The sequence below is a fragment of the Stegostoma tigrinum genome, chromosome 18 (assembly GCF_030684315.1).
Source record: "Stegostoma tigrinum isolate sSteTig4 chromosome 18, sSteTig4.hap1, whole genome shotgun sequence".
Lineage (NCBI taxonomy): Eukaryota > Metazoa > Chordata > Chondrichthyes > Orectolobiformes > Stegostomatidae > Stegostoma > Stegostoma tigrinum.
In genome coordinates this window covers 45,568,950-45,587,030 of record NC_081371.1, presented here as the reverse complement: position 1 = coordinate 45,587,030, position 18,081 = coordinate 45,568,950, and the positions used below count along the sequence as shown (strand labels likewise).

General features: G+C 40.1%; 3 protein-coding genes across 9 annotated transcripts in view; 2 read left to right on the top strand and 1 right to left on the bottom strand.

Moving 5' to 3' along the window:
- cct2 (chaperonin containing TCP1, subunit 2 (beta)) overlaps positions 1 to 7,486 on the top strand; it is a 23,385-nt gene extending 15,899 nt beyond the window's left edge. Inside the window, exons 11-16 of the mRNA XM_048549232.2 lie at positions 3,160 to 3,279; positions 3,434 to 3,562; positions 5,350 to 5,453; positions 6,588 to 6,687; positions 6,802 to 6,943; positions 7,239 to 7,486. Of these exons, the coding sequence (XP_048405189.1) occupies positions 3,160 to 3,279; positions 3,434 to 3,562; positions 5,350 to 5,453; positions 6,588 to 6,687; positions 6,802 to 6,943; positions 7,239 to 7,269 (626 nt within the window). The 3' untranslated portion in view covers positions 7,270 to 7,486. The remainder of the gene's footprint in view (positions 1 to 3,159; positions 3,280 to 3,433; positions 3,563 to 5,349; positions 5,454 to 6,587; positions 6,688 to 6,801; positions 6,944 to 7,238) is intronic.
- Positions 4,584 to 18,081, bottom strand: lrrc10 (leucine rich repeat containing 10). 2 transcript variants are annotated; one of them, XR_007249363.2, is made up of 2 exons: positions 5,788 to 7,119; positions 4,584 to 5,557 (listed from the first exon to the last, which is right to left on the bottom strand). XR_007249363.2 is itself a non-coding variant. In XM_048549239.2 (2 exons), exon 1 carries the CDS (start codon positions 17,798 to 17,800, stop codon positions 16,958 to 16,960), a length of 843 nt encoding a protein of 280 aa, XP_048405196.1. In that variant the 5' UTR covers positions 17,801 to 18,081; the 3' UTR covers positions 4,584 to 5,557; positions 16,952 to 16,957. The 2 variants fall into 2 exon arrangements, 1 of the variants encoding a protein (XP_048405196.1); XM_048549239.2 differs by lacking the exon at positions 5,788 to 7,119 and adding an exon at positions 16,952 to 18,081.
- The window catches only part of LOC125460956 (cathepsin E-B-like), a 35,593-nt gene continuing 30,143 nt past the window's right edge, over positions 12,632 to 18,081 (top strand). For 2 of the 6 annotated variants that reach the window (XM_059652499.1, XM_059652498.1), the window contains exon 1: positions 12,780 to 12,888. Coding sequence is in view for 1 of the 6 variants with exons in the window: in XM_059652496.1 (XP_059508479.1) it covers positions 12,754 to 12,761 (8 nt within the window). In the remaining 5 variants the exon portion in view is untranslated. The other 4 variants (XM_059652496.1, XM_059652497.1, XM_059652501.1 and 1 more) reach the window with 4 other exon arrangements.

Sequence of the window (18,081 nt, the reverse complement as noted above, 5' to 3'; positions counted from 1 at the left end):
AATATGACATCCCTACTTGAGATATTCTGAGTGATGAAGGCAAGCATGCCAAACGCTGCCATCTCCACCCTGTCTACCTGCTACTCCATTCTCAAGGAACTACGCACCTGCACCCAACGTCTCTTTGTCTGGCTGCACTCCCTAGAGACCTACCATCAACTGTATAAGTCCTGCCCTGTTGCGCCCCCCCATCCCTTTTTTTAAATAACATTAAACTCATCACTTTTCCAGCCTCCTTGAGTTTCAAACACTACTCCTATTCGACTCAGTGTTAGCTGTGTTCTTAGAGCCTGTTAGACCTGCTTATTTTCTGCAGCACTTTGCTTGTATTTACTATCAAATCACCAGGCCACTGTCAGGCAGACTACAGAGCAAATTGCATGACTCCATTCACTTGTATTTAATTTAAAGATATAATTCCAAAATTATATTTATGAAATTTGTGGTTAATGTTCCTGAATACCTTTTCTGTACCAGTTTTCAGCTGCTAATTTTCCCATTTTGAGTCAGGCTTGTCACTGTCACCATATCATAATCTCACAAGGCAGATTGCACCTGCAGCTGTCAACCATGTGGACAGTCTGGGGTGCATGCAGACACACCCTAGATGATTTGCATTTGCTCATTGTTTCCTCCTCTTCCTGAAATATTTTTTAACTCTCAGGCTACTTGCTTTAACTGGTTCTCCGTGCACCTTGTTTCTTCTCTCTAATATTTCATGTTTGAGTCCATCCCTTGACCCTTAAATATCCCACACAGCAAAAGTTAACATTTTCACAGGACTGTCAATGTTGCGATACAGCCTATTCACATTATACACTTTCTTCCTATCCCAGAACTTATCCTAATGACTTTAGTGGTAAAAAGTTGACGGATTAAGCAAATGATTGTTGAGAAGTTTGACTAAATCTTTGAATCTGCTGTATCTTTAGTAATGTTGCATGTAGGAGGACAGTGTAGTCCCTGATGAAAACTGGTTTAACAGATGTACTATGTAACCTCGATAGCCTTTTGCATACTTTGTGTCATAGGCCTCTTTTGAACAAGCATTTTACAGGGCAATAAATACTAAATGTTTGCATTAGATGTTTGGAAAGTGTAGAAATGTTTTTTTGCAATCACTTCTGTGCATTTTGATATAGGCAGTAACTAGTGATTAAATAATGCTGCAATAAACAGACAAACTGGTTGTTGGGTTAGGAGGAGCCTTGTTTTAATGGGCAACTCTAAATGGTAACAAAGATGTGTTATGATTTGCTCCAGTTCTGTTATTCACCAGCTGTTTCTGGAGTATAACCTCCCGTTATAATCATTCACTTCAAGATTTTTCAAATATGAAGAGGTGATTGCAGCTTTGAGAATGCAAAATTTTATTTAGGAACTCAGCAAGGTCACCTGTGTACGGAATCGCAGGAGATGGGGGAGATACTAAACAAGAATTTTGCATCAGTGTTTACTCTGGAAGAGGATATGGAAGATAAAGAGCGTGGGGAAATAAATAGCAACATCTTGAAAAATGTCCAGATCTCAGGAGAGGAAGTGCAAGATATCTCAAAATGCGTAAAGGTAGATAAATCCCTGAGACTTGATCAGGTGTACCTTAGAACGCTGTGGGACACAAGGGAAGAGATTTTGAGCTCCTTGCTAAGATATTTATATCATCAATACCCAGGTGAGGTACTAAAAGACTGGAGTTTAGCTAACATGGTGCCACTATTTAAGAAAGATGGTGAGGAAAAGCCAGGGAACTATAGACTGGTGTAACTGATTTCAGTGGTGGGTGAGTTGTTGGAGGGAATCCTGAGGGGCAGGATTTTCATGTATTTGGAAAGGCGAGGACTGATTAGGAAAAGCCAACATGAGTTTGTGCATGGGAAATCGTGTCTCACTAACTTGAGTGAGATTTTTAAAAGAAGTAACGAAGAGGATTGATGAGGTTAGAGCAGTGGACGCTATCTATATGGACTTCAGTAAGGTGTTTGACAAGATTCCTCAGGGTAGACTGGTTAGTAAGGTTAGATCACCGGGAATAGAGCAAGAACTAGCCATTTAGATACAGAACTGGCTTGAGGTTGGTGGTGGACGGTTGCTTTTCAGACAGCAGGCCTGTGACCAGCAGTGTGCTACAAGGATCAGTGCTGGGTCCACTGCTTTTTGTCATTCTTATAAATGATTTGGATGCAAATTTAAGGTGTATGGTTAGTAGGTTTGCAGATGACTTCAAAATTGAAGGTGTAGTGGACAATGAAGAAGGTTACATCAGTACAAAGAGTTCTTGATTAAATGGGCCACTGGACCGAGGAGTGATAAATGGAGTTTAGTTTAGATAAATGAGGAGCTGCATTTCGGAAATCAGGGCAGGATTTATACACTCAATGGTAAGGTCTTGGGGAGTGTTGCTAAACAAAGAGACCTTGGTGTGCAGGTTCATAGTGCCTTGAGAGTGGAGTTAGAGGTAACTCGGATAGTGAAGATGATGTTTGGGATGCTTGCCTTTATTGGTCAGTGCATTGAGTATATGAATTGGGAGGCCATGTTGTGGCTGTACAGGACATTAGTTAGGCCACTATTGAAATACTTTGTGCAATTTTGGTCTCCCTGCTGTGGAAACAATGTTGTGAAACTTGGAAGGGTTCAAAAGATTTACAAGGATGTTGCCAGGTTTGGAGGATTTGAATTATAGGGAGTGGCTGAATAGGAGGGGGCTATTTTCTCTGGACCATTGGAGGCTGGGAGGTGACTTTGTGGAGGTGTATGAAATCATGAGGCATAGATATGGTAAAGAGACATGATCTTTTCCCTGTGGTGGGGGGGGCTCCAAAACTAGAGGGCATAGGTTTAAGGTGAGAGGATAAAGATTTAGAGACCTACGAGGCAACTTTTTCATGCATTGGGTTGCTTGTGTGGAATGAGCTACCAGAGGAAGTGGTGGAGGCTGTACAATTGCAACGTTTAAAAGCCACCTGGCTGGATATATGAATAGGAAGGATTTGGAGGGATATGGACAAAATGCTGGCAGATGGGACTGTCTTTATTCAAGATATCTGGTCGGCATGGATGAGTTGGACCAAAGGGTCTGTTTCCATGCTATATATCACTGACTCTAACTTGATGTACGGTGATTTTTAAGTTTATTGAAATAACTGTGACTAATTTCAGGTGGTGAAATTGCTTCAACATTTGACCATCCGGAATTGGTTAAACTGGGACATTGTAAAGTTATTGAAGAAGTCATGGTTGGTGAGGATAAGCTCATTCGTTTTTCTGGAGTGGAGCTCGGTAAGTAACTGTTCACAATATTCAGATGTTCAGTTGCGCAAGAATAAAATACAACCAGTTTCACTTGCAGAATTGTTGAGAATGTTAAAATATAATGCACATTGATTCTGATATTCGTTTGCTCACTTGCTATATCTTTCCACTCATCCTAAAGGTGAAGCATGTACCATTGTTCTTCGAGGAGCTACTCAGCAGATTCTCGATGAGGCTGAACGATCTTTGCATGATGCCCTCTGTGTACTTGCTCAGACGGTGAAAGAAACCAGAACTGTGTATGGTGGAGGTATGTTTTATAACCTTTTTTGTGGGTTTGCTAATAACTCCAATGTTTAGGTTTAATTAAATTCATGACTTGCCTCTGAAGCAGCAACTGTGATTTGCCTCTCCTCTGAAGTGCTTTATATAGATTCTACTGCAACCTTTTTAGTAAATTGAAACAAGGTATTTGATTAGTTTCTATAACAGCACCTTTCTCCCCTCACATACTGGCTAAAGTTCTATTTTTTTTCATTCATTGGTGCGTGCGAACATTGCTAGCTAGGCCAGTAATTAATGCCCAAGAAGGAAGTTAAGTGAACCACATTGCTTTGGATCTGGAGTCATGCAGGCAAGCCCATCAAAGGACGTCAGATTTCCTTCACTGAAAGACATGAGTGAACTTTGACAAGTTTTTACGTCACTCAACAGTGTTTAATGGTCATTGTTAGACCAAGTTTTAATTCCAGATTTTTTTTCAATTGAATTCAGATTTCACTATCTGCCACAATGGGTGTCAAGCCTACTTTCCCAGACATTCACCTGGGCTAAATACATTACTACTTTGTCACCATCGTTCCAAAATTGTCACTAAAGCCTTGACTATTCCGTTAGATTTTTGGCATGTCTCTGTTCCTCTACCATTGTAAACATTCATTCCATACAAATCTTTCTACTTCTCCCAAAGCTTATTCTAGGTCAGGTTCTGCTTGTCACATTTATGTTCGTCTTGATCACTTGGAAGTCTCAACTTTCTCAGTAAGCTTTTGTTTCAGTCAAATTTCAGCTCAAATAGTTTTGTACAAATTGATTGTGCAAAATGCCTGTGCATTTCAAAAGTAATCCATTAAGTATGAAGTGTTTTAGAATTTCTGTAGTTGTAAAATTTATCAAGGTTTTAACAATTTGTGTCCGTTGCAATTCAATTTAACTATTCTTTGATATAGACACCTACCTGCAGACCATTGGCAGTAATGTTGCAGGAATTGTAATTGCATGTGCAGCGAGTGTGCTCCCCACAATAGCAGTGGAATGGATGCAGCCACACGTTTAAGGTGGAATTTTATTTTAAAAATTAAAGTCAGTTTTACAACACGGCAAGAGCCCTTCGGCCCATTGTGTCCGTGCCGATCATTGAGCACTCATCTGCTTTGATCCTGTTTTCCATCAGCCGGTGTTAAACCTTGTCCTCTAGGAGTTTCAAGTATTCCAGATATACCCCATGCTCTGGGTGTGGGAGAAACATGCCTCGAATCCCTTATAAACCTTCTATTCCTTGCCTTTAAATTTACTATTCGGATTGCATGTAAACAGCAAGTGCGTGGTGGTGGATGTATAACTATGAAGTCGCCAGACTTGCTTGCATTCATGTGACATTGCAGTGACAGGTGGTAGTGATTTATAAATTGAAGTTTTCTCTGCTTAGTTTGGTTTTAACAATACATTTGGATTATTAATCAATTCTGAGTTAATTGAAAACTTGAATGCAGAATTGGTGTTGCAGCACGCCCAGATGACAATCTTAGTGTACGGAAATTGCCACATCAAAAAGGTGAGAGTCTAGATCAAGGAGGTTGTATATGTAACATCAAGATAAAACTACTTAGCATTGGCATTCTTCAAGAATGAGATTATAATTTAATGTCAAACAGTCATTGTTGGTTTGTATAACATTTGACCCTCCAGTTTGTGTCAAATCAGAAACACTGTCAGGAGGAATGATGTTTGCTTGTTTGTTGTAATGCAATTACTGTTCCAGATCTTCTGTTGCACAATGCAATGATTAATTTTTCATAATTCTGAATCTTTCCCTAGGCTGTTCAGAGATGTTAATGGCGCAAGCTGTGTCTGAACTTGCTGTTCGAACACCAGGCAAAGAAGCTGTAGCAATGGAGTCATTTGCTAAAGCACTCGGAATGGTAAGTTTCATTACAGGGTTGCACCTTGCTTTCTTCTTCCTGCTGTCTCAGCTTGCCATGTGAACTTCCAAGTGTGTTAATTACGAGATGTCTTCTGTACACAACTGTATAAATAAAAATAATTTTCTCAGCGATTAGTTATCAAGTTTGTCTTGTACTGTTCACTTAAGCATTGATTGATGTTTAATCATGTTTTTTACTTAAGTATGTTATTCATGGGTATTTTTGGGATTACTCTGAATTACTAATACTTTTGAGCAGTTAATCATAGTTGCAGTTATCCATCTGATTACTTGACAGCTAAATGCAAATTTCTAAAATAAACATAACTTACATTTTCCAGAACTCTGTGTTGTATGAAGGGTTTTGCTTATGGAAGATTGATCTCTTAAATCCATACTTAAGATTTTCCTATATTTGCTGTCATACAACACAAGGAATGAAAAGGTCAGAGAGAAAAGGTTTTTGCCTAATATATAGCTCCATTCCATCCATATTATATACCAGATGAAATTCAGTACAGAGATTCAAACTGGAGTTCTGCCTTCTTACATAATTTGTGTAGTATAAGCACTAGGATGTAGATGTTAAATATTTTTGTTAATTTATTTGCTTAACACGAAGTTCCAATTGCAGTTTCCAAATAGGAAGCTGTTCTACACAATAGTAATTGTGAACAAATTTTCAATTTCAGTGATGAATAAATGGTTCCAGATTATGGCTGTTTTCACTATGCAAGTTCTTTCCAACTGATAAACTAGCTAGCATTCGAGACTAGTTGTCAGATTTGAAAAACATCTGATTACTTGTTTTATAAATGTAGCATATAAGTAAAGTATGGTTGGGGTACAACATTTGGCTTTTTTACACTATTTTAAGCCTCTGCTTGCTGTTAGCACACTCCTGTCAAGCTGAATATACTTTGAATATAGTGCTAGGTCATGCTTTGGTAGAAACTGTATAAATCATGAAAATAACAGCATTACATTATTTATCCCATGTACCACAATGATCATAAAATCCTGCAAATTGTGTGAAAGAGAGTCAATTCCTAGTCTTTACACTATTTGTTTAAAACAAAAGTTAAATGCACCATATACGGTAACTGATATAACTTATTTTCTTTCTCCTTAGCTTCCCACAATCATAGCTGATAATGCTGGGTATGACAGTGCAGATTTAGTGGCTCAGTTGCGAGCTGCTCATAGCGAAGGGAAAACAACATATGGATTGGGTAAGAAATTCAGTAGAGCATTTGTTTGATTGAACTAATGCATTTAAAATGAGTACAGGGTATGACATAAGTTTTTTTTTACATTCAGTAAAATGCTGCAATTTCTATTTTTAGACATGACAAATGGCACTATTGGAGACATGGCAGCATTGGGTATTACAGAGAGCTTCCAAGTGAAGAGACAAGTTCTGCTGAGTGCATCAGAGGCAGCTGAAATGATCCTTCGAGTGGATGATATTATTAAGGCAGCTCCAAGGTAAAGCTTTATCCATGCCAGACATTGACTCAAAATAATTTAAATGAAATGTTTAAATGAAAATAATGCTTGTGTGTACACGATCTGATCTAAAAGAGGAACACTTCATAAGTGGGACTTAATTTTTTTTTGTGTTCCTCTATGGCCACTAAACACTCCACGTGCTCTCATCTGTAGAGTCCTCTATGTTGTTTGTATCTTTGCTAGCTTTCTGCCTATTGCCGTACAGTAATATTGGTAATCTGATCTACTTCAGTATAGTGGTTATTAGTGATACAGACTATCTCCCTTTCAGGAAACGTGTACCTGATCAACATCCTTGCTAAGTTGTGAACATCAATAATGAGAACACTCGGATCATGTCAATAGTGAACACCAGACATCATCCACTAGAACGAAAATAGAATACTTGTATTTATAAAGTTTCAGTACATTTAAGTAAACGTCTTGGTTCAATTTGAATGATCTTTTCTTTATGCAGAATTACTGTTCTAGCTGAGGCTGTATTCAATGTGTCTTACATTAAAGTTTTTTGCTGTCGTGCGTTCTTGTGTTTTTTATTTCAAATTTTGGAGCATCTATTAATATTTTCCTGGAAGAGCAACAAACCTTTTGTCACAATTCACTTGGGTGGTGTGCTGGAAATCAAGCAATATTTTTCATGGCATTGTCACAACTGTGACAATTTTCTTAAAATCACCAAATGCCCAGTTTTACCTGACTATCTAATTCAGGTTAAAATGAAACACACGCTAGGTTTTTATCATTAACACACCATTACAGTAATCAATTCATTTTCATTTTCAACCAGTAGCAAAACAAACATGAATTGTTAGCTTACAGCTGAAACTCTATCCCTTTCTAAAAATTCCCATACACAGTCGTACAAAGACCAGAGGACAAGAATATTAAGGATGGGGAAAAAAGATAAATGTTGGAAGAAATAGAGCCTCTAGACCTGAGAAGTTTTTTTTCGGTTCTTTCTGCTTCCCTTCAGTTTGATGAGATGAAGTTGTTTGCACATGAATGCTGTCTTTTCTTTCAAGGGTAAAGGATTTGCCCTTTTAAGTTATTTATCTCCTTTTTAGCAGCATTTTGCGAAGAGTGGTTTCACACAGGAGGGGCAGAGATATTAGGCGCTTTCTCCTTTGTATGTTGGATGTTTTTCCCCTGTTGTCATATGTAGTTGTAGCCGCCTTTTTCTGGAACCAAATGCCAAGTCTGCAACAACTGGTCAGTTGAAAAACTGGAGGATAGTCTTTGGGTAAAACTGCCCTAAAATCTTTTGAGCTGATGCTCCCTTCCACTGTTTGATCTGGCAACTTTGTAGATACAACTCTGTGTGTCTCAGTAATTTTTTTTAAGAACTGCCACATGACTTGCCATTTTCCTTAGGATTATGGACTAAAGCTACTGCTTTAAACTAAAAGAAAACAGCCTTTACACGCATCCAGGTTCTTAACAAATAGAAAGAGAGCTGCTGACAGATTTCCATCAATCTTTGAAGTTAAATTCCCAGAAAATGTCATAAAGATAAATGACATTCTAACTTTATATATGGGGTCACATTATAATAGAAGCAGCAGATGATGTTGAATGTGTAATTAGTTTGGACCACAGGTCATATATTCTAAGTAGCTATTGAGGAAGGATTGCTAAAATATAACCAGGCATATGAGTATAATATTGAGCAAAGCAAGGAAAGAATCAAAAATCTGGTATTTACCTGTTGGAACAAATTTTAATAAGTGACATTAAGCAGGTAATTATTGGCATTTTTGCTGAAAACAGGATCATTTCAAAGGATAAATTCAATTTGAATATCGCTAGCGAAAGACACTTTCTAATGCCCACAAAAATATTTTGCAAGATACACATTCAAGGAGAAAACCATTAAATTTTGATATTCAGTTTACCAGAGAATGAGTCATTGGAAAAATGCTAGTGTCAGTATTAAGGAAGAAACAGGACATTTAGTTGCTACAAATGAATGAATTCCACAACAAGGCTTCTGGTTTAGGTTGGCTCAGCTGCAATCCTTTTCCTTCCAGAAAATTCCAGTGTAGTCACTGGATGGTCTTTCTTTGGTTGGTATCTCTTCCTGAGACAACTAAAACTAAATGCAAACAAACTGATATCCCAAAAGTGAGTTTTGAGCAGTCTTATATGCTTTCTTATGAGATAGTGTAAATTGCCTGTCTCTGTTGCAAGCATAAACACACAAGGACTCCCATCTGATTTTTTTTCCTGCTCCTCGACCCCTGTCACTAGCAACAGTACACTTTTTTTTCTTACCTCCTTTTAAATAAACTAAACTACCAACTCCCATCTCTTCAAGGGTTGTGAAACTTCATTAAAAATACCTGTACAAACTGGTGCCAAGACTTCTCACCCCAAGCTGAAGAATACCTACAAAAAAGTTAACATCATATAGTGATGCGATTAGACATGAGTTAGGAAGCATGGACTGGGAGCAGTTGTTCCATGGTAAGGGAACTATAGACATGTGGAGACTGTTTAAGGAACAGTTGTTGGGAGTGATGAGTAAATATGTCCCTCTGAGACAGGCAAGAAGGGGTAAGATAAAGGAACCTTGGATGACGAGAGCGGTGGAGCTTCTTGTGAAAAGGAAGAAGGTAGCTTACATAAGGTGGAGGAAGCTAGGGTCAAGTTCAGCTAGAGAGGATTACATGCAGGCAAGGAAGGAGCTCAAAAATGGTCTGAGGAGAGCCAGGAGGGGGCACGAGAAAGGCTTGGCAGAAGGAATCCGGGAAAACACAAAGGCATTTTACACTTACGTGAGGAATAAGAGAATGATCAAAGAAAGAGTAGGGCCGATCAGGGATAGCATAGGGAACTTGTGTGTGGAGCCTGAGGAGGTAGGGGAAGCCCAAAATGAGTTTTTTGCTTCTGTCTTTACGAAAGAAACGAACTTTGTAGTGAATGAAACCTTTGAAGAGCAGGTGTGCATGCTGGAATGGATAGAGATAGAGGAAGCTGATGTGCTGAAAATTTTGTCAAACATTAAGATTGACAAGTCGCCAGGCCCGGACCAGATTTGTCCTCGGCTGCTTTGGGAAGCGAGAAATGCAATTGCTTCGCCACTTGCGAAGATCTTTGCATCCTCGCTCTCCACTGGAGTCGTACCTGAGGACTGGAGAGAGGCAAATGTAATTCCTCTCTTCAAGAAAGTAAATAGGGAAATCCCCGGCAATTATAGACCAGTAAGTCTCACGTCTGTCGTCTGCAAGGTGTTAGAAAGGATTCTGAGGGATAAGATTTATGACCATCTGGAAGAGCATGGCTTGATCAAATACAGTCAACACGGCTTTGTGAGGGGTAGGTCATGCCTTACAAACCTTATCGAGTTTTTTGAGGATGTGACTAGAAAAGTTGATGAGGGTCGAGCTGTGGATGTGGTGTATATGGACTTCAGTAAGGCATTTGATAAGGTTCCCCATGGTAGGCTCATTCAGAAGGTCAGGAGGAATAGGATACAGGGGAACTTCGCTGCTTGGATACAGAATTGGCTGGCCAACAGAAGACAGCGAGTGGTAGTAGAAGGAAAATATTCTGCCTGGAAGTCAGTGGTGAGTGGGGTTCCACAGGGCTCTGTCCTTGGGCCTCTACTGTTTGTAATTTTTATTAATGACTTGGATGAGGGGATTGAAGGATGGGTCAGCAAGTTTGCAGACGACACAAAGGTCGGAGGTGTCGTTGACAGTGTAGAGGGCTGTTGTAGGCTGCAGCGGGACATTGACAGGATGCAGAGATGGGCTGAGAGGTGGCAGATGGAGTTCAACCTGGATAAATGCGAGGTGATGCATTTTGGAAGGTCGAATTTGAAAGCTGAGTACAGGATTAAGGATAGGATTCTTGGCAGCGTGGAGGAACAGAGGGATCTTGGTGTGCAGATACATAGATCCCTTAAAATGGCCACCCAAGTGGACAGGGTTGTTAAGAAAGCATATGGTGTTTTGGCTTTCATTAACAGGGGGATTGAGTTTAAGAGTCGTGAGATCTTGTTGCAGCTCTATAAAACTTTGGTTAGACCGCACTTGGAATACTGCGTCCAGTTCTGGGCGCCCTATTATGGGAAAGATGTGGATGCTTTGGAGAGGGTTCAGAGGAGGTTTACCAGGATGCTGCCTGGACTGGAGGGCTTATCGTATGAAGAGAGGTTGACTGAGCTCGGTCTCTTTTCATTGGAGAAAAGGAGGAGGAGAGGGGACCTAATTGAGGTATACAAGATAATGAGAGGCATAGATAGAGTTGATAGCCAGAGACTATTTCCCAGGGCAGAAATGGCTAGCACGAGGGGTCATAGTTTTAAGCTGGTTGGTGGAAAGTATAGAGGGGATGTCAGAGGCAGGTTCTTTACGCAGAGAGTTGTGAGAGCATGGAATGCGTTGCCAGCAGCAGTTGTGGAAGCAAGGTCATTGGGGTCATTTAAGAGACTGCTGGACATGTATATGGTCACAGAAATTTGAGGGTGCATACATGAGGATCAATGGTTGGCACAACATTGTGGGCTGAAGGGCCTGTTCTGTGCTGTACTGTTCTATGTTCTATGTTCTATATCTTACTTTCTCACACCAGCACCTTTTGAACACAAGAACATACAAATGGGGGTATGGAGATAGTAGGAACTGTCGATGCTGGAAAATCTGAGATAACGTGATGTGAAGAAGGGTCTTGACCCGAAATGTCAGGTTTCCTGCTCCTCTAATGCTGCTTGGCCTGCTGTAATCATCCACCTTCACACCATGTTATCTCAAATAGGGGTATGATTGTTCCTTTCACAGAGCATTAATAAATGTATTGGTGTAAGTTTCCTGCTCTTAGCCTAAACTGAAACATCTAATCAACTTACTTTCAATCTCTACCCTTTCCTATTTATATCATCTACTACTGACTTTTCCTTTATGTCCGTCTATCCCTAGGAATGGAGACAACCACTACCTGCCTTAAGTCCTAAGCTACATGTTTGTATACCTTTTGTTTCTATGAGAGTTTTATTTAGTTGTTTCTCCGACCCTTCTGTATAGATGATGCCACGTTCCAAAAGAAAATTAAACATTTGATATGATAATGCTTTGATGTGTAACCTTTATAAAAGTAGTTTATTTCAAATGTTTACTGATGGCCTTTTTTAGGTTACATACATTGTTTAGCTCATAGCAAAAGGCTGTGATAAATCTTCAGTTTGGACTTGGTTCCTATCTAACAAATTCTGCAGACCGCAGAATCTTGGTCTAGAGTAATCAACATTAATAGTGTCAAGTCTGAAGAATAGCAATAAGGAATTTGGAAGTATTCCAGTCTTCAAGCCATGATATAAATAGAGGATGAAAATGCTTAACATTCTTTTCCATGAATCTAATTACTTGTACAGTTTTTTTTTAAAGGGGTACAGCACATCCTGTGTCATACATACCAGTACATATTAATTAATGGGCTAACTCAAAATCAGAACTTCTATACTTGAATACCCAAAAAATCAGAAGTTTGTGACAGGAAAATTAGTTTCAAAAGTTTTGTTTTGCCAGCATTATGAAAATACAACTATATGTTCAGTGTGAATGAAACAGTTTGTTGTGTACAAGCTACCTCTAGCTTGTACTAAGCAGTTTCCATATAAGGAAAGAAGTCTGCTAACAGAGGGTGAGTTATGCTTGCTGGCGTTCCAAAAGATTCCATGTGGAAGCTCAGAATCTAGGTGACCTTGTTTTATCTTCATTTAAGCATATCTGACAGATTGGTATGAGGTGTTTCTACCACGTTTCCACAGTTACATTTAAAGCCTGGCTATGCTGAGGTTAGTAGATGAGTTTTTGAAAAGTTCATTTGATTATAACTTCAAATGGCAAAAGTGTGCATGTTTCAAAGTAACATCATTGTTGAAGCTGTAATGGGATTTAATGAGCTTGAAGAACTCATGACAGGTTTGTGGACAACTGGTAAATGGATTGCCAAGATCTGGGAAGTGCCAAAAGTGGGATGACTGGAGTTTTGCATTCTCTCCTTGTGATTGTTGATAAATTACCAAGTAAGGAATTGTTTTTAAAAAACCCAAGAATGACTCATGAGTAGTGAGGGACAGAATAAAACTGAATGTTAATTTACAAGTCATGATTGGAATTCTTACTAGGAGTGTCCTCTTTGATGCTTAATCTGAATTTGGTAAGAATCAAGAATCTTTTTAGGTTAGTGCAATGTTTATGTCTAAGTAAATGTTTGTTTACTGACATTGTGCCATATCTATACCACATCCCTTGACCCTCAGAAGCACTGAAATATGTTGAAGTATGGCTTTTAATCGTGGTATTTGGCAGACATAACAGGTCTTCAAAACTCCCTTGAATGTAAATGTTTTTGTTACTTGATCTAGTGGCAGGGGGTTATCATTGTTATCACAATTCCTCGGTGGGAGAAAGCATCATAAATAATCTCAATTTTATTTCATCCAGCATATACATAATTTAATGATCTGGCTGATTTGTTTGTGGTGACCAGCAGAAACTGCCACCCTTGAAGACATTTGTATGTGTAGAGCTGACTAAGTCAAAGATTTTCTGATCTGTACAACTTGTGCCGACTTTACCAAGGGAACCTTCAGGAAAGCTAGTTTTCATCTAAAAAGATTTATTGTTCCAAATGTATTTTTTAATTTCGAGGAACAGAATTACGTTCCTACAATGGACTGTGAGAGAAAGACCGCAGATCATCATTAACTTCTCAATAAGAAGTCCACAGAAGCTGAGTGAAGGAGACAGGGGAGAAGGCTTTTGAAGGCTCTTTCCTCAGAATTTATGTTACAGTGATATCCAAAAGGTCGCCATAAACATTATTGCAATGCAAAACATATTTTGACTGTAAAGCAAATCACTGCAAACAAAAACACACAGAATTGGAAATTCACCAAGTCATATAGCAATTGTCACATGAACGTGATTGTTCAGACAAAGGATCCTCCCCCAGATCTCATGGAATGTAAACACACATATCTTAGGGGAAATGTTAATGTATCATGGATTTGTACATTTGTACTTCAGTACACGTAACATTAAAGATAAATCAGACCAGTTTAAAATATCATTAAAAACTACACATATGTAAAATACTTTGTCCATCAAAAAGCAAGGGTAATGTTGATATGTGAAGTAGCTAGGAGAAATCATCAAAAATAAGATCTGCACTGCAGTTTAATGCTGTCATTTACACTGTACCTTCAGTGCCAATGCTGCACCAATTGTTTTTGGCACACTGGTCGCAAGAGGACAGCATATTGACCCTCTTCTGGAAATGCATCAGAACTAAATAGGCTCTGGATGGTGATATATCACAGTTTCTGTAGAGTGACTTTGGTGACAACAGAGGTAACTGAATATATGGGATTCAAGTATGGGTCTGTTGCTCAGAAACTATGATTAATTGCAATGAACTGTCAAAGCATTCCAAAAATCCTAAATAATGTGAAAGCTAGTGCCCCTGTGGAGAACTAGACATTACTATCGTCCAAGAGCATTTTCTTAGGAATTACTCAAAAGAGAAAACATATTTGGAAAATTTTGATGCATTAGATGGATTGGAGGTTGGAGAAAGCAAGAGCACTTTCAAATAGTGGCCTTGCATTCTAAATTCTTCTTAAAAAATGGCAGGTGCTATTTGATGCGTAAGTTAAAAGTGATCTGCACTTTGCTCCAAGATTGATGCAGGAAGGCATAGTAGCCATCACTTTCTGCTTGCATAATTTCTGAAGTGTTGTTGGTAGGGACTTGGTTGACGCTGTGCAAAGGCTATCTTTTTCTGTTTAGAGTCTCCGAAATGTTAACATACTAAAGCAAAATTCTGAATTCCTGTGACCAAATAGTACCAGTGCTGTGGAATTAAATCATACCCACTTAGAATATGAAGTGCTAAAGTGATTTGTTTATAGACCAGACACAGAAGAGGTTAGATAACAGTAATGCTCTTTTCATTGTCATAGTCTTAATCTCTAATGCCAAGCAAACTGTCAGAAGCAACCGTATGAAACAAAGCAATGGCTGTATTGTAGGAGGCGCCAGATTTTCCTTGGGGCTTTTATTTTCTTGGGGTGCTTTTGACATCTGGGAACTGAGAATAACATACTATTTTTGCAATTTTGCATTGTATTAATTGTGGATTATGAAGATCAGTAATGTTTTTTCCCCATTGTTAGCTTCTAAGGTTTGTCTTCCACTATCAAAATGCATGTGGGATGTAGGTTATTAAATCTACAGTTTGTGTTATTCCTTTTACATTCCACAATAGCTTTCTCCAAATTTTGTGTTCTGCCTGGCAGTTTTTAGGTTTTCTTCATCTTTTGATTGGAGATTTGGAAGATGAATGTACAGTATTAAAATTAGATGAAATATTACATTACAAAAGCAAAATACTGCAGATGCTTCAAATTTGACATAAAAACAGAAAATGTCTCAACTATCAGCAGACTGGGCAACATTTGTAGAGACATAACCAGAGTTAACAGGAAAGGCGAATGACGTAATGATCTTTCATCAGACCAGAAAAGGCGAAGAGATTTAAAAGGCATTGATAATCACAGATACAGATGAGAAAACACCAAATAAGGTGAAAGTCAACAGAGAAAATTGGCACTGTGGGCTAAAATCAGATTGCTTGTGATGCTGCCTCTACATGAGGGAGACCAAATTCATACTGGAAACTGAGATAACAAAGTGTGGAGCTGGATGAACACAGCAGGCCAAGCAGCAACTTAGGAGCACAAAAACTGACGTTTTGGGCCTGGACCCTTTCTGATGAAGGGTCTAGGCCCAAAACGTCAGCTTTTGTGCTCCTAAGATACTGCTTGGCCTGCTGTGTTCAGCCAGCTCTGAACTTTGTTATCTCAGATTCTCCAGCATCTGCAGTTCCTCTCATATTGGATAACTATTTGGCAGAATACCTCCATTTAGCCCATAAACTAATTGCTCAGTTTCCAACTTCCAATCACTTCATCTCTTCACCTTATTCTAACCTTACTGCCTCCTAAACTTCCAATGAAATTCTACAGAAATTTTAATTACAGCACTTTATCTGTTGGTAGGGTATTTTACAGCCTTTCAGACTCAACATGGAATTCAATACGACTTAGAAACAGAGGAAGAGAAGTAGGCCATTCAGCCTACTTGAGCCTATTGTGCCATTCAGTAAGATCATGGTTGAGCTGTGGCTGAACTCCACATGCCAGTCTGGATACCCCTGCTTAATAAAACTGAACAGTGACTGGTCCTTATTCTGCTCAGCTATTTTCACCTCTTATTTCCATCTTTTGTTTCTTTTTGAGTATCCTATTACTATTTCCTTTTACTTCCTGGTCATTGCTTTTGCATTTGATTCCCTTTAAGTGTTGTGTTCCTAATCCCCTCCCATTTTGTACTTGAAATTATTTTACATTTCTAATATCACTAACTCTATTCCCTCCACAGGTGCTGCATAACTTGCTGAGTATTTGCAGCATTTTCTAGTTTTAGGTATTTTCCAAACCAACCCGTTCAGTGGGGTGGTTCTTGTGTGGAGTGAACTTACTGAGGAAGTGGTGGATATGAGTACAATTACAACGTTTAAAATATATTTGCATATTATATGAAAAGGAAGAGTTTGGAGGGAGGAGGCCTTCTGAGACAAGTTTAGTCTGGGATTATGTTTGGCATAGCCTGGGTGGAGTGAAGGGAATGTTTCTGTGCTGTATGACTCTATGACCTGTGAAATAACTGGGACCTCCTGGTTCAGGGACAGGGAAACTGCGACTGTGCCCAAGAGGGGCCCCAGCACTGCTGCTTTATTATTGCGACTTGTAATGAAGTACGAGGGGGAGACGTCACTGGAAGGACAGTGTCCCATTTTGTTAATATTCCTCGGAAGAAAACAAAACAATGCTTTCGTCCTTTATGCATATTTTAAAGCAAAACTAGAAGTTTTAAAATAACATTTCTTAGATGTCAAATGGGGTTAAAAAAATTACACCTTTTTTTAAGCGAAATCCTGGTTTTGACCACTCTCCTCTGTTGTTTCAATGTCCCTGCTTTCTCCCACTTGCTCGGGCAGTACCTCTGCTGCGGGCTTAATGTGGTCCTCGGGGCGGTAGACAGCCCAGCGCCCCACCCTCCTGACCTGCTCGGCCACCCTGGGGGCGTTCTTGCACGGGTTGTGGTCGTATATCACCAGCTTCAGGTTCTTCATGTGCGCCAGACTGGGGAAGCACCTGATTTTGTTCCTGTCCACGTCGATGACCTCCAGGCTCTCCATCTCCAGCAGGACGGGCGGGAAGTCGCTGAGCTGGTTGCCCGGCAACCAGATGCTCTGCAGCTGCCGGAGCCGCCGCAGCTCCCGCGGCAGCTCCCCCAGCTGGTTGCAGCCGGCGTGGAGGACCCTCAGCTGCCGGAGCTCGGCGACGACCTGCGGCACGCTCTCGAAGCAGTTGCATTCGATCCACAGCGTCTTAAGGTCGGTCAGCGAGCTGAGCTCGGCCGGCAGGTCGCACAGGCTGTTGTTGCCCAGGTACAGGATGGAGAGCTGGCGGAGCCGGCACACCGCGGCCGGGAGCTCCCGGAAACGGTTGAAGTCCAGCGCCAGGATCTGCAGGCAGCCCAGCAGCTGGAGCTCGGCGGGCAGGCTGCTCAGGTTGTTGTTGCTGAGATACAGTTTCAGGAGCTGTGTAAACGCGCAGACCTGCACGGGAAACTTCCTCAGATGCCTCCCGCTCAAATCCAACATTTTGTCCGGCGGCATCTCCTCGATGTCGCCCCCCAGAAGGAGTTTCTGGCACGACTTCGACGGGAAGAAAGCAACGACGGACATCAGAGCGTTGCCCATTCCCACGCCCGCCGCATGTTCCTTCAAACTGCAGAATGCTCCCCTACTCCTGAGCTTTACAAAGAGAAAAAAAAGTTCCCCTCTCTTTTTAAATGGTTGGAGCTCACCGAGAGTTTTCCTGATAACTGCACTAAGTGTAGGCTGCAGAGCGAGTTGGACGTGACCTTACAGTGAGGACCATCTAAGTTCGCTTTCACTGGAAGAATCCAGTACACATTGTCAGCGCCCTTACTTATCTACAGAGCTAAATGGTGCTCTTGTCAGAGATATTTGCCAAACCT

Excerpts from the sequence above, each read along its gene's own strand:
- lrrc10 (XM_048549239.2), bottom strand. The coding sequence starts at position 17,800 with ATGGGCAACGCTCTGATGTCCGTCGTTGCTTTCTTCCCGTCGAAGTCG.